We start from the raw sequence: 15,967 nt of genomic DNA, 5'->3' as shown, positions 1-15,967 counted from the left end.
GCGCAGCCTAAATAAATAAATAAATATTTTTTTAAAAGAAAAAGGAATAATGAAAAGAAGTAGGAATTGTTGAGCTTAGTTAAATACGAGCCCAGGATCATGAAGTGTATGTGGGGTTTAAATGGGCAGCAAGGCAAGAGCGTGGGGCAAACTGCTGACTCACCTATGTAGAAAAAACCTGCTTTGGCCAGAGCTGCAGCTCCCACAGGGGATGCCTGGGGCCAGTTCTTGAAAGAGTCCAGTCGGAGTTCTTCATTAGCAAAGATGCTGCCATTGTAACACACTTGAATAAAAAGCGTATGGTGAGACCAGCAAGCTTTGATATTGCAAGTATCAGTGTTTGAGTTATCCTTTCATATTTACAGACAGAATGATATGTTTGGCATTTGCTTCAATATAATTGAAGGAGGGGATTAGAAAAGAAGAAACAGGCAAGGCCAGACTGACCACATGTTGAAGCAGAGTGGTGGATGCATGGTGGGGATTTACTATGGTCTTATTTCTGTATAGATTCAAATTTTTTTATAATAAAATATTTTCTAGTGGTTGGGAGCCTGCCTGCAGATGCAGGGGACATGGGTTCATGCCCTGGTCCGGGAGGATCCCACATGCCGCAGAGCGGCTGGGCCCATGAGCCATGGCCGCTGAGCCTGCACGTCCGGAGCCTGTGCTCCGCAACGGGAGAGGCCACAGCAGTGAGAGGCCCGCGTACCGCAAAAAAAAACACAAAAAACAAAAAAAAGCTAGAGGAGCTTCCCTTCCACCCCAAGTTAGTATCAGATTTGAGAAAGGCAAATTTTCCTTGCAGCTCCCTTAAGAGCAGGCAGATTTGTTTCTTGCCCTTTGGGTGTCCACTCTATGTGGTGGTTTCTATTAGACTTTCCACACTGGGCTGGCCCTGGGGTTTGGTTCCTGTCTTCTGCACCCTTTGAGGATTTGAAAACCAACTTATGTTTATTAAATATGTTAATAAAATTAGATACTGCAAAATTCCTTAAGATGAAAGCTTGCTTCATTATTCTACTTAGCCCCAGGATTCCTGCTGTCACTTGAGTTTTAACTGGAATATAACTTAATGTACTGGAAAAACCTCAGTCTTTTCCTCCTCTGTGTCTCCTTTACTCTCACACTACCTCACATTCATGATACTTTTGATACAAGATATATGGGGGTTTTCTCCCAGTAAACACTTCTCTGCAACACCAGCTGGGTGTCCTACAATTTAACTCTGTTCCAACACTGTCTACTTAGTAGTGTCAGATCCTACAGGTTAAAGGCTCAATCCCATAACACTGCTCCTACCCCATTTCATTTGTTAGAGTGGATCACAGAACTCAGAGAAACACTTATGTTTGTTTAGTAAAGGATATGATCAAGGCTACAGATGAACAGCCAGATGAACTGGCCCATAGAATGAGATCTGAGAGCTTCTATCCTCACAGAGTTGGAATGTGTCACATTCCCAGTGTGGATGTGTTCATGTACCTGAAGGCTCCTGGAAACCTGTACTACTGGGATTTTTATGGAGGCTTCCTCACACAGGCATGATCGATCATTAACTCCATTTATACCCCTCTCCCTGCTCTGAAGAATAGGGGGTGGGCTGAAAATTCAAACTTCTAATCATGGCTTGCTCTTCCCAGTGACCAGCTCCCATCAAGAAGCCATCCAGGAGCTCACCCAGAATCACCTCATTAGAAACCAAAGACGCTCCCAGTGTTCTTATCACTTAGGAGTTTACAAGGTTTTAGGAGCCCTGTGTCAGGGACAGAGTCAAAGATCCAATATTAGAACAAGAGATGCACCTCGTGATGTTATCACTTAGGAAATTACATGGATTTTAGGAGCTCTGTGCCAGGAACTAGGGGCAGAGACCAATATTTATTTTCTATTATTTCACATTTAATTTCTTAACAGACACTGATCCATTTAAGAATGTTTTCAAAACCATTTTATCCAGAAACCTTAATTGTTTTAAAGGAAATTCAGTCAAGGACCCAACCCTGACATATTTCCCTATGCTCATTTATGTTAAAAAAACTAAGTCACTCCAGGAGACCAGAAACTCTAATGAAATGTTTTTTAAAAAAATTACTATAGCACCATAAAGTGAGGAGGAAAATGGAGGGGTTAAAAAAAAATTAGGCTGAAAAAAAAAAAGCAAAAGAAGAAATAAACAAGCAAAGCTTTTTGAAATACGTCTGAATCTTTACCTGAAGCCATAGGTAAATCTCTCTTGACCCAGGAACTCACAAAATGTTCCCCCTGAAGAAAATTAAAACTCAAGTTATCCTACAAATGACTATGTATAAAACAAATAAGCTATAAGTATCTAATGTACAGCACAGGGAACATATCCAATATTTTATAGTAATTATAAATGGAGTATAACCTTTAAAAATTGTGAATCATTGTGTTGTACACCTGAAACAAATATTGTGCATCAATACCTCAATTTTAAAAAATTCAAGTTATCGACTTGGAGCATACAACTATCTATGAATAAAAATTAAAAGAACTCCCTCCTCCAACCCTGCCCCCAAGTGAAGAGTTTCATTGGATTGAGTGGCAGTGTTATTAGAGAATTATTCCTTGAATTATTATTTCTATTAATGATGTAATTTTTTATGCAGTGTAAAGGGAAGAAAAAAAAACGTGAATGTTTATTTATACTCAACAGGAAGCCGTCTCCGGGTCAGTTTTTCCAGAGATACAACTCAAAAGCTAAGTTACAACAAGATATCACAGAGGTCCTTTGACTAATGAGAAGTATGAGATGTAGGAAGGAAACTGGATTCAGAAGGGTGGTTAGGTACTGAGTAACTGATTCTTCTCTGAAAATTGCAGCCAGATTGCTATCTGAAGAAACACTCCTCCCCCACTTTCAGGCCATGTTTTCTGCAGGGTTCTCATCTGAGTCGTGTTAGCCAATAAATTTGCTTTTTTTGCATAAGCAATTTAAGCTGGATTTTCCCATCACCTGTCACTAGGGAAGCCTTCCCGATAGAGCATAAAGTAACCAGCTCTGAGGCCCACTGTGGGTAGTGTGCAGTGGTCTGAATGTCTTATGCGGGCACTCAGATGGGGGTGGCCAAGGGAAGCTAGGGGAGGTGACCTCAGTCAAAGAGGGGAAGACTACCAGGAAGGCAGACAGACCAATCAAAAGGCAGCCCTGAAAAAAAATTCTAAGGGCTCTAGTTGACCAAGAGAACATGCTTTTCTTCAATCTGCCCAATGAGAGGTAGGGGAATGAATTAAGGGAAGAAGAAAGAAGGAGAGCCCATGACAAAAGAGTGATGCCGCCCCCTTCTCATTCAGATAACAGGTACTCAAAAGCCAACTTGAGAAAAAATTTGCTGTTGTAAATTACCGTGACACCAACAAATCCCTTGTAGCTTTGAATATACTGGGTAATTTCCTCTGAGGATTTCTTACTTTGAAGAAATTCACATCTATAATTAATAAACAGAATTAAAATTTACCCTGATACTGTAATAGAGATGTCCTGTATCTTTATATAACTGCAGTGACACAATGGACATTTGTTAAAACTTACTGCATTGTATGCTTTAAATTGCTCAATTTTATTTTACTTTGATAAAACTGTCAAAAAATTTACCCCAAAACTTATGACAATTATCATTATTCTCATATAATTATTATTTCCATTAACAACATGTGTAATAATTTAAAACTAAATCTTCAGATTATCTTCTCTCTTGAAACAAAATATAATTCAATCAAAGAGACAGATTTACAGTAATATATAGACTGGAGGGTTTTTTTTTTTTATTAAATTAAACTACGGTGACTATATCTATTTCCTGTGGTTAAATAAAAATTATTGGCAGTAAGGATAACAAACAATAATAAATTTCATCCACTGAAAAACATATATCACTACTCTGTAAAAAAAATATAATGGAAATTAATAAATTGAATTTTTTTAAAAGAGCATATGGAATACATTTTAAAAACACACTCCTTTCCACAAAACAGAAACAGGGCTTCCCTGGTGGCACAGTGGTTGAGAGTCTGCCTGCTGATGCAGGGGACACGGGCTCATGCCCCGGTCCGGGAAGATCCCACATGACGTGGAGTGGCTGGGCCCGTGAGCCATGGCCGCTGAGCCTGCACATCCAGAGCCTGTGCTCTGCAATGGGAGAGGCCACAACAGTGAGAGGCCCATGTACCGCAAAAAAAAAACCAGAAGCAATTTTTAAGGTAACTTTAAAAAAAATCTCTCTCATTCAAATTTAAGGTTCCTTTCTAGTGATGTTATAGTAAATGAGGGCTTAGAGTCAGGAGGCCAGAATGTTAGTCCCAGTTCTGCCACTAACGGGAAGTGATCAATCTTGCCACAGCTCTCTTGTACAGACATGAGAACGTGAACTCCAGTAGGTGAGTCATATATTGTTCCAGGGCCACCACTCTGGGTAGCTAAGGTCCCCAGGTTTTAGATGTACAGATCCTTCTGAGGAGTGCCCCAAACTTGTACGCAACCCAAATTCGTACACAATCCACATAGCACATGACGGACGGGGTCCTCCCCACATGCTTAGTGTGGATTGAGAAGGTGCTCGATAGACACTACTTCTTTAAAAAAATACAACAAAGGGCTTCCCTGGTGGCGCAGTGGTTAAGAATCCGCCTGCCAATGCAGGGAACACAGGTTCGAGCCCTGATCCACAAAGATCCCACATGCCACGGAGCAACTAAGCCCACAAGCCACAACTACTGAGCCCATGTGCCACAACTATTGAAGCCTGTGCTCTAGAGCCTACGAGCTACAACTAATGAGTCTGCACTCTAGAGCCCGTGCTCCGCAGCAAGAGAAGCCACTGCAGTGAGAAGCCCATGTACTGCAGTGAAGACCCAACACAGCCAAAAATAAAATAAATAACAAATAAATTACAAATATATATATATATATAATGTTTAAAAAATACAATAAAGATCAGCTTATTTTATTTATTTACAATTATTTAGTACACTGAGTACTACGTTTTAATGAGTAGGAGTAGACTCAGACATTGTGTCCATAGTTTATAAAAGCAGCAAACAAAGCCAAAATTGATGCCCAAACAGCTAAGGTTAGAGCACAACCAACAAGAAACTGGGGAATTCTTAGTTCTAATTCCAGCTCTGAAATGTATTGGCTAAGCATATGCTCATGTTGACAAACAGGTGGAAAGTGAAACGGTCATGGAATACACGAGAGTTTTTACAAGGCATTTGCTCCATATACTTTACTTATCACCCTTATAACAACCCTACCAGCTATGGATTATCATTTTCATTTTTACACACGAGACTCAGAGGGTCAGTAATGGGGGTCAACAAGTGGCTGGCTCTGTGTATCTGCGAGCCTCCGCGCTCTGCCCTGCCCTTTGTATTGATAGCAGCAGACCTTAGCTCCTTCCACCTCTGGAGCTGAGTGCTGGACTCACATCTTCTCCCTATGCTTCTCACCTTTCCCTCAGTCCTGCGTCAGAGAGGGTGTACTGGGGCCACCCGAGACAGGATGTGCAACTCTTGTTGGTGTTAGACCATCACATGATGGTTGATGTGAATGGTGCTGCTGGGAGTTGTCCAGTGTATAATCCAGTGACACTAAGCATTGTGGCCATGAGAATAAGTGAAGCATTGACTGAGGCTACAGCTACGACAGGTGCCCAAGAGCCAGGGCTGATATTCACTCGGTACACACCCATGTGGTTCACTGCCAACACTCAGTATGATTGGCTGGGTGTCTATTCTTTTTTTTTTTTTTTTTTTTTTTTTTTTTTTCTGCGGTATGTGGGCCTCTCACTGTTGTGGCCTCTCCCGTTGCGGAGCACAGGCTCCGGACGCGCAGGCCCAGCGGCCATGGCTCACGGGCCCAGCCGCTCCGCGGCATATGGGATCCTCCCGGACCGGGGCACGAACCCGTATCCCCTGCATCGGCAGGCGGACTCTCAACCACTGCGCCACCAGGGAGGCCCTGGGTGTCTATTCTTGATTAGTCAAGGAACCAGAATGACATTCAAAGTATTTAACCATCTGGCTTCCTGTATCCCTATAACTGTCTCATCTGCTTGTCAGGAAGAGCGCCCCTCCCTTTCCAATCTCCGTCTCCATCTCTCTCTCTCCCCGTCTTCCTTCTCTCCTTTGTTCCCTTCCTCCCTCCCACCCCCTCACTTTCTTTTCAACCATAAAAGAAATACACATTTGTTTCCCAGAATTTAAACAAGATAGAAGTGAACAAAGTAAAATATGAAAATCCCCCTCCACCTCATCTCCTGACAAAACCAAACCTCAAGAGTTCGATTGTTTGGTTTGTATATTTTCTTAACTTTTTCTATATATATTTCAAACAAGTCCATATATAGGTTGAATGATTTTAAAGGCTTATACTACACATTATTTTGCATACTGCTTTTTTCACTTAACATATCAGACATACTTCCATTTTTGTGAGCATGGCTGTCCATGTGAAAGATGACTTATAAACCTAAAACAGCCCAGTTGTTTTGTGGTTGACCTACGATCCAACCAGAAACTTCTTTGTATGTGGTAGGTGTATGACAAATATGTTAAAGAAATAAACTATGAGCCGAAGCACACTGCTAGATCCAATTACTAGATTATAGGAAATACAGGAAGTAGAGAAACATGTTAAATGACACCACAGAAACATTCAGCCAAACATAGAGTGTAGGCAATTTTACAGGACAGACTACATGGCTCCTTTCATGAGTAAGTGACAAGAAAAAGTCAGGGAGGAGGAAATCTGTAAATTAAAAATCTTGAGATATATCAACTAAATGTAATGTATGGACCTTGTTTGGATCCTGATTCAAATCAACCAATGGCAAAGAGAAAGTGAGGTGGGGGGATGTGGACATTTGAACACTGTCTCAGATATTTGATGTTATTGAGGAATTACTGTTAATCCTCTTTAGAAGACAGAATGATACTGTGGTTATGTTTCTTTAAAATATTTTTATATTTTAGAGTTATATACTAAAATATCAACAAGTGACATTATATGATATCTGGGATTTGCTTTAAAATAATTGGGTTATTTTTATTTCTGGGGAAGGAGTGGGTGAGAGATGGATGAAATATGATTTGGCCATGTGTTGATAAGTGTTCTCTCTACTTGTGTATGAAATTTTCCAAAATGGAAGTTTTAAAAATTGTTAAAGGAATGAATCTGTATTTGGTAGATACAGAGTCATGTAGAAAATACTAGTAAACGTAGCATTAGAAATAATTTTTAAAAACACTTCATTTTCTAAGCAGAGAACTCAAGACCATTGTAATAATCAAAACTCTGAGTTTTTGAAATACAATGTTTTCATTTGGTATATATTCAGCAGTGCATGAAACCATTTATAATAATGTTTTAAACACTGCCTTACTTTCCAACTTCCTTTATGTACCATTTTACATCATCCCTATGCAAATTATTCATGTTTATTAAGGCAGATCCTGAAACTTATACTTGGCAAGACATATCTTAGTATTTTGGATAATAAAACAGTAAGAAACTATTTTGAAATTATATAATTAAAAATTTTCACGATATCATCAGGGCTTTCTTGCTTGAATAAATCCTGGAGTGTTCCAGTTTAGGAGAGAGAATGATCAAAACTGAAGGTTCTACTCTGGGAAGGTGACTGTTGCCTTTAGTTTTGTTTTGTCTTAAAAAAAAATTACAAGCAAAAAATATTTATCTACTTACTTGGGGAACCACTTGGCATGTTCCTTCCAGGGATCATCATCATCTTCCCAATTTCCTAAACAGCCACCACAGGAAAAGCACTGTACAGTGTCACGTTTACCTGCATATGAAGGAAGACACTGTTGAAGGAAGACGCTGTTGTCCGGCAACAGCACTATGGGATGGTCCAGAAGGGGTGTCTCCAGAAGTTGACTGCTCTGTGCATGAATGAGACACGCTCCATCCCATCTGCCCACTCACACTCTCATCTGGCTGAATCCTCATCCACAGCCCCACTGCCCTAAGTGACCATTTCCAAAGCCTGGGACCCCACCTCTCAGATGTGGCACACACAGAACTCTAAGCTGTTGGACTCAGTATGCCCACTGAAGTAGTGGGGAAGCAGAGGAATCCCCTGCACTCATGAAGTAAAGTGCAGTTAGAAGACCTAAGCTGTAGCTTTGCTATGAAATTTCAGTGGCAACTTAGGCACGTTTCTTTTTTTTTTTCTTCACATTTGACATTTGTATTTGACAAGTATATTTTTCTTTTCTGACAACTGTTTTTAGGGGAACTACAAAGGGATCAACTCACTAGCTTTCAAAACTAAGAAGGAAACTTACTTGAGGTTTAAGGCATTTTGAGATGTAAATGGTACACAAACTGGTAGGCAAATTACAATCAAACTACAGACTCCAACTTTTTTGAACACGACAGAAAGATCCGTTTTTTCTGCATTTTACTCTGCTTCAGTCTCTATGTCAATTAGGACATTAACTATAACATCTTGAAGAAATAAGTGATAAGCACACTGACATCTGGGGAATTCTATACCAGAAATCTCTTAAATTTTCTTCTTGGGTCCAACTTGGGTATCACCATCAAGGTGAATTTCTTCAGCTTCTGCTATTAATTAATTAACAAGAGTAACAATTAACATTTCATATATCCAACATACACTGTGTGCCAAGCACTATGCAGTGTACCTGAGATGAATTGAAATATTTTGTTTCTTTTTTTTTAACTTTTTATTTTATATTAGAATATAGCCGATTAACAATGTTGTGATAGTTTCAGGTGCACAGTAAAATTACTCAGCCCTACATATGCATGTATCCATTGTCCCCCCAATTCCCCTCCCATCCAGCCTGCCACGTAACATTGAGCAGAGTTCCCTGTGCTATACAGTAGGTCCATGTTGGTTATCCTTAGGCACATTTCTTAAACTCTTTGAGCCTCACTGAAGACAACTGTGAAATGGGGGAAAAGGGCATGTTTGTCAGATTAGTATTAGTGCTTAATCCATGCCTAGCATCAAGTAGGTACTCAGTAAATGATAGCTGTTTTTGTTATCACAATTCTCACTCAGATCTGTCATAACATTTACGGTGTGGCTAGGATAATTCAAACAAAGGATAATTTTCTGAAATGCAACTTGCCCTATATGTTAGAGTTAGCTTTAAGGTTAAAACAAAAACAAAAACAAAAACCCTACAATACTGCTGCAGTTAAAAGAATCAAAGAAAGATCATTTCAGAGCAGCAAAAGGAGGATGGGTGAGAAGGAGACTGGGGTCAGGCTGACCTCACAGCTTATTTTCAGGGCCTTAGAAATCCAGTCAAGTATTGTCTAAGGTCCAAAATTTTAGGAAAAGTCACTTTCTTATTTTTTATATATTTTTGGTAAATTGACATGTTGTACTACACATAAAATAAAGCTAAAGTGAAATTACTGAAGTTGAATTTTAATAAAAGAGACCTTATACCTAATATAACACATTGACCAAGTAAGGAAAGATTTACAAAATATTGCAACTGAAATATGGAACCTAAACTTAATTCCAGCAAAATATTTCAGAAAATGACTTCAAACTACCTGTAAAGACAAAGCCAGCAGCTGAGAGCTCCCTTGGGGCTGTCCCTTGGGCATAAAATGGCCATTTCTTGTAGGATTTGAGTCTGGCCTTCTCTTCTTGGTATCTTGCTTTGTCGTCCCTCCTCAACTTGTTCTCTGGATTCTTTACTCTTATATCATACTTGGCAATGTTACCAACATCTTTGCCCAAAAGGAACTCACAATCCGGATGGAACTTCTTATGGTCTTCCATGGGGAGTCTCTGGAGGCTGGTACCAAAGAGGATTAAGTTACAGCAGAAGCACTGAATCCCAGATTTTATGCCAGTGAAATAAAACCCAGCCGCTGCCATCTCCTGGGGTATCCAGGCACTGTAGGCCTCATAGGTCACAAATGACTTTAACCTTTTTGCTTCACTACGCATTTGGGAATTAAAGCCTTTTTGCATTTTTTCTCGTTCTTTCTGCTCCTCTTCTTCTATTCCCTTTACATATTGAAGCATATCTATGCCTAGAAGACCAGACAGCTCCGGGAGCAAAGCATAATCAGTCTGGGAAATCCTCTCGTCAGGGGCTTTCTCCTGGGCGGCCATTTTCTGAAAAGGGGAAGAAAATGTTCATGAACATCGCCACCTGGTTTACTAGTCCTGAGGTTTGTTTCCACCCTTTATTCTTTCTGTTTTTTCTTCTGAATAACATTGATCTTCTGCTCATCATTTAGCCCAATTCAGAGCAAATATGCTAGTAGGTCTGTGACAGCAGACCTCTATCCTGCCCTCAACAGTAAGGTCACCTATGGAGGCCAAATAGTTGGAGGCCCCCTGATCACAGCATCAATTGTCACTTAAGTTAAAGGCATAAAATAGGGGATACCCATATCATCATATAACAAGTTCAAAGATGCGTGCTTGCATTCTCAACATTTCAAGAATCAACAAGGTATTCCATTTAATACCTACAGGTGGAGCTGGATATTTCCACTCTACCAGCTTTGCTTTATGTGCCCCGCCTTAATCCAGCTCAGCTGATTTAGAATTTGCCCATCTACCCACATTTCTGCAAAAGTTGCAGCTAATTGAAGATCTTGATGAAGCCCAAGCATGCCCTTCATTCGGCAGTACCTAATGCAAGGAAAAGAGCTCCTTTGTCACTAATATGTTCAGTACATTTCAGCAATGGTTCCTCAGGGAGCTCTATCAGTCCACAAGGTTACTTGGCTTTTTGACTGAAGAGCTCCTTCATTTCAGTTGTCTCATCATGCCCTCTCCCATAGAGTCCCTTTAGTGGATATCAGATGAGGGTCACATTCCAAACAAAAGAAGTATCTGCCCAATTCTCCCTCTGGTATCAGGTTCCTTCCTTTTACAGAAGGAACCGGCCAAAGCTTGGTGGACTTGGCAGCCTAGGGCTCTTTCTTAGTACTTTCATTTTTGCCAAAACAGCCCAAACCATGAAAAGTGGGAAAGAGATTTAGAACCAGGAATGCCAGGCTGGCTGCTGAGGCCTTCCTTATTTGCCTCACTATTCTTGGCTGACTTCCCCTCTGTCCATATTTCTGTTTTAACCCATTTAGCTGCTTCTTCTGGCTCTGGGTCTATCACCTTTAAATTCCATTGCTGGGGGCGGGGGAGGGATAAATTGGGAATTTGGGATTAACAGATACCCACTACTACATATAAAATAGATAAACAACAAGAATCTACTATATAGCACAGGAAACTATATTCAATATCTTGTAATAACCTATAATGGGAAAAGAATCTTTAAAAAAGATATATATAACTGAATCACTGTGCTGTACACCTGAAACATTGTGAATCAACTATACTTCAATAAATTTTAAAAAATAGCAAAAAAAAAATTCCATTGCTGTGCTTTTCTTCCCATGAATAATTATAGTACTAGGGCAAATTCAAACCAGGATGGCCTCAGCAGCCAACCTGGCATCAGTGGTTCTACGTCTTTCTCCCACTTTCCATCTTTTCTTCTCCTAAACAAAGCCGGAGCCAGAATTTAAATTAAGTCAAAAACTGTTCCCGGAACTTTCCTGGTGGTCCAGTGGGTGAGACTCCGCGCTCCCAATGCAGGGGGCCCAAGTTCCATCCCTGTTTGGGGAACTAGATCCCTCATGCATGCTCCAACTAAGTCCGCATGCCACAACTTAAAAAAAAAAAAAGGATCCCGCATGCTGCAACTAAGACCCGGTACAGCCAAAATAAGTAAATAAATAATAAATAAATTAAAAAAAACAAAACAAAAAATCGTTCCCATTATCCCATTCACACTGCCAACTTCAGCAAGTACACAGGGTCAGATAACTGAAAAAACTCACAAGCCTCTACACAGTATACTTACTTCAGAATTTAATAAAGGTAGAGGATAAGGTACAAAAATACAGGCAAACATCAGAGAGGTCTCAGACTCCAGCCCCAGTTTCTAGGACCCTTTCTCCGTTGTTCAGGACATGCTTGATTTTAGGTAATGAACCACCTAGATATGTGCAAGGTACCTTGGTCTCAGGGAAACTACACTGTCACCTGAGGAGGGGTCTTTTATGCCGCTCCAGTCACGTGGCCCAAAGTAGGATGCCTGACCAGTCTCAAACAAGATGGTACAGGCTGCCCCCTGGTCTCTCAGATCCTAGCACAGGGCTATATTCATCGCTAGTTAGTATGTTTCATTTAGGTTTGGCCAACAGACAACACCATGGCTCCAGCCCTCCCTGGAGATAAATAAGCACAGGGTGGCAACAAACCAGCTGGAATCAATCCTGCACTTCTACAGCAAAGTTCAGTGGTCAGTTTTGCTGGTATCCGGGCCATTTCCAGGAGGAGAGAAGATCTCCAAGGCCCTCTCCAGGTTTCATGCTCATTAATTACAAGTGCTAAGAGTACCAGTGATGCTGCTGTGTTGTGCAAAGGATTTAAATCCACACCTGTGTGACTCCAGTGCCTGTCCTCTTGCCTCCAAAGAGAGAAACAAGAGTAAGAGAAATAAGAGGGTCATAAGTTTAGGTGTGGAAGAAAAGCACTTTTGCCAGAGATGGTAATTTACTTACCTAGAGGTTTATCCAGAGCCCCAGTCAAATGGAAGGAGAATGCATAGTGTAAATACAAATGCTCTCTCTGTCTTTTAATCAGAAGCAGTGAGAACATACTGGAGGAACTGAAACTCAAAACAAGTTGCAGTTTTCTGAGAAATCACAAGTAAATGGTCTATGGTGCTGAGTCAGCAGGGCTTAGTCAGGAACCAAAAGGTCTCACAAAACCTACCAAGTCCCAGAGCAGAAGTGTTTTATTCTAAATAATTTAAGATTGGTTAATGTTTCTGGTGCTAGTATAAGTCTTATTTCTTTGACGGCAGCTTCCATCTTTCTGGTATCTTTTAGGGTTTTCTCTTTTATCTGTGGGTTATAAAATTTCAAAGTTATTGTGTCTCAGTGTGGGTCTTTCTACATTCATTGGACCCAGTGGACTTGTTTCAAGCTGAACGTGTGGGCCTCCCATCAGCCCTGGGAAATTATCTTCTATAATTTCTTTGATAATTCCCTACTGCCTACTATTCTCTTTTCCCTCTTTCTGGTATTCCCATTATTCAGATGGGAATTTATCACTGAAGTTCTTATCTTTTTTTTTTTGCTTACATATTCTCCCGTGCTTTGGCTTTACTTTCTGGGAGGTTTCCTCTTCATTATCTTCCAACTTTCCAATAAAAATTCTTTTAAAATATTTATTTATTTATTTATTTGGCTGCACCGGGTCTTAGTTGCGGCATGCGGGATCTTTCAGTTGGGGCACACGGGATCTTAGTTGCGGCACGCAGGATCTAGTTTCCTGACCATGGGTGGAACCTGGACACCCTGCATTGGGAGCGTGGAGTCTTAACTACCGGACCACCAGGGAAGTCCCACCAACAGTAATTATTAAGTTCAGCAATTATATTTTCAATTTCCCACAGCTCTTTCTTGTTGTCTGTTTCTTATTTTCACAAGATCTGATTTTTTTAGCCAACGCAATCTTTAATGAACCTCTCCTATACTGTCAAATGACAACATTAAAACAACTTGGGCTTCCCTGGTGGCGCAGTGGTTGAGAGTCCGCCTGCCGATGCAGGGGACACGGGTTCGTGCCCTGGTCTGGGAAGATCCCACATGCCATGGAGCGGCTGGGCCCGTGAGCCATGGCCGCTGAGCCTGCGCGTCCGGAGCCTGTGCTCCGCAACGGGAGAGGCCACAACAGTGAGAGGCCCGCATACCACAAAAAAAAAAAAAAAAAAAAAAAAACAACTTAATAATGAGTTTGTTGTCCTTTAGTCAAGGGAAAGCAATCCATAGACTGGGGGGAGTACAGTGTCTCACAGCGCTGCTCCAGAGGGATGGGGGGAAAGAGTGGGTTTTATAGAGAAGAGGTATGATCGGCTAAGAGGTCAGGGATTCATTATAGGTCTAGCAGGTCCTGTTTTCTAGGGTCAGGCAAACTAGGTAAAGCTGAGTTGGGGGATTGTGATTGGTTTATATCAGGTTTCCTTGACAGGTGTTTCCTGTAAGTGCAGGCTGACTTGGGTTTAGATTTGTGACTTGGGTTGAGCCACTGAGGCAGCCCCCATTTTGTGGGTCCCGATATACAAATTATCTTTATCAGTACTAATAAAAATAAAGTTCACCTGTCTCCTGAATGATCTGTTTCCTCCAATGCTAATTACCATTTACTTTTTGTTCATTTTTTCACATTACCAGCTTTCCTCAAATGTGTACTGATCCTTGGTTTTCAATTCATGTTTGAAAATAAGGCGATTTCAAAGCTGATTGATCAAAATTATGGCTAAAAATTCTGATGAAAAGCCACATGAGTGTGACCTGAACCTAAGCCCTTTACTCTATGGAGAACAGATTGGGGAGCCAAGATTTACCCTGGAGAAGCCCTCAATGTCAGAGAAACACCTCAGAAAATGATTTCAAGTTAGCTGTAAAGTCAGAGCTAGTAGCTGAAAGCTCACTTGGGGTGTTCCTTTAGCATAGAATGGCCAATTCTTGAAGTATTCTTCATTTTGGGATGCCCAGGGCCCACCCTAGCTCCTCTAAGTCAGCTGAAACAGTTTATTCCATTTTTTTTAGAAGAATCCACTAATTTTTTGCCTCAGTGTTAATAACACCTGCATATTAAATAGTCTGATGGTGGAGTGGATGGAGTCAACTGTCTCATGCAGAGACTTTAATTTAGTCTCTTGATTTTCAGCCCTTCCCATCATTCCTGTCCGCCTTCAACCTGGCATTCTGGGCCCTCAGCTGCTCCAGGGCTCTGTACAAGGTACAGAGTCTCCCAGGGGTTACATGTGTATTCAGGCTGTGGGCTCCTTTGGTCTGTTTCACTGGTTACTACCATTCCATTTGAGTTTCCACCTTCCAAAAATGTGTTAAAATATTCTGTATGCTGATGGTCCCCTCCTGCTTTCTTAATTTTTCTGGGTTTATAGTTTTAAAAATCATTTCAATAATATTGTGTAATTATTACCAATAATAACTAAAATTTGCTTAGAGCCTACTACTTGTCAGGCACAGTTCTAAAAACCTTAGATATGTCCATTTAATCCCTTTAACAGTCCAAATGAAGTAGCTATTTTTATTTCCTACAATTTACAGATGAGAAAACCCAGGCACAAAGGGGTTCAGATTAACCAGACAGTCTGGCAACAGAGTCTGCACTTTTAACAACTGTGTTTGGCTGCCATAAAGGCTAGATATTAAGGAAAGGCAAACCCAGGTGTCCCAGAAAGCTCATGCTCTCTCCATTTTGGTAGTTTAGCCAATTGCTGAGTTAGCAAGTCTTCAAGCTGTTACCAGCCTCATCGGCATGTAAACTCCTCTAGCCAAGCTCTGGTCCAACAGGGCCCTTTACCCAGCCAAGAAGCAATCATTGTTAAATAGCTGACCCCTCCTAACTTTTGAATTAACACATATAACAAGGACAGTGTTTTTTTGAAACACTTTCCCCAATACATCCAGCTGCTCCTAGACCAGCAATTCTTTTTACAGGAAGTTCAGAGGTCAGGGGAACCTCTGCACTGCTGACTGTTCTGCCTGTAAAATTTTGCCCAATCAACCTTACTTTTCATCTATAATGTTAGGTACATCTGTGTCCAATGCACATACAGTTATTGTAGCACCCTGTAGATTTTGTTGCCGTTGTGAATTTTTTTTTTTTACTATTCTATTTTCTAAATGTTTATTGATGATGTATAGGACTCTTTCTGATCTACTTTTAAAAATATAAATGTATTTTATTTCTTTATTTTTGGCTGCATTGTGTCTTCGTTGCTGCGTGAGGAGCAGCGCCTACTCTTCGTTGTGGTGCGCGTGCTTCTCATTGCGGTGGCTTCTGTTGTTGTGGAGCACGGGCTCTAGGCACGC

At 40.8% G+C, this 15,967-nt stretch overlaps 1 protein-coding gene across 1 annotated transcript in view; it reads right to left on the bottom strand.

The window, feature by feature from the left end:
- Positions 1-15,967, bottom strand: part of NAIP (NLR family apoptosis inhibitory protein) — a 62,438-nt gene that overhangs the window by 19,682 nt on the left and 26,789 nt on the right. The window contains 5 exon segments of the mRNA XM_081231285.1: positions 164-283; positions 2,214-2,265; positions 3,371-3,452; positions 7,730-7,829; positions 9,584-10,157. Of these exon segments, the coding sequence (XP_081087411.1) occupies positions 164-283; positions 2,214-2,265; positions 3,371-3,452; positions 7,730-7,829; positions 9,584-10,157 (928 nt within the window).

The sequence above is a fragment of the Mesoplodon bidens genome (assembly GCF_964165515.1).
Source record: "Mesoplodon bidens genome assembly, chromosome: 4".
In the NCBI taxonomy this organism is placed as follows: Eukaryota; Metazoa; Chordata; class Mammalia; order Artiodactyla; family Ziphiidae; genus Mesoplodon; species Mesoplodon bidens.
This window is presented reverse-complemented; position numbering and strand designations above follow the sequence as displayed.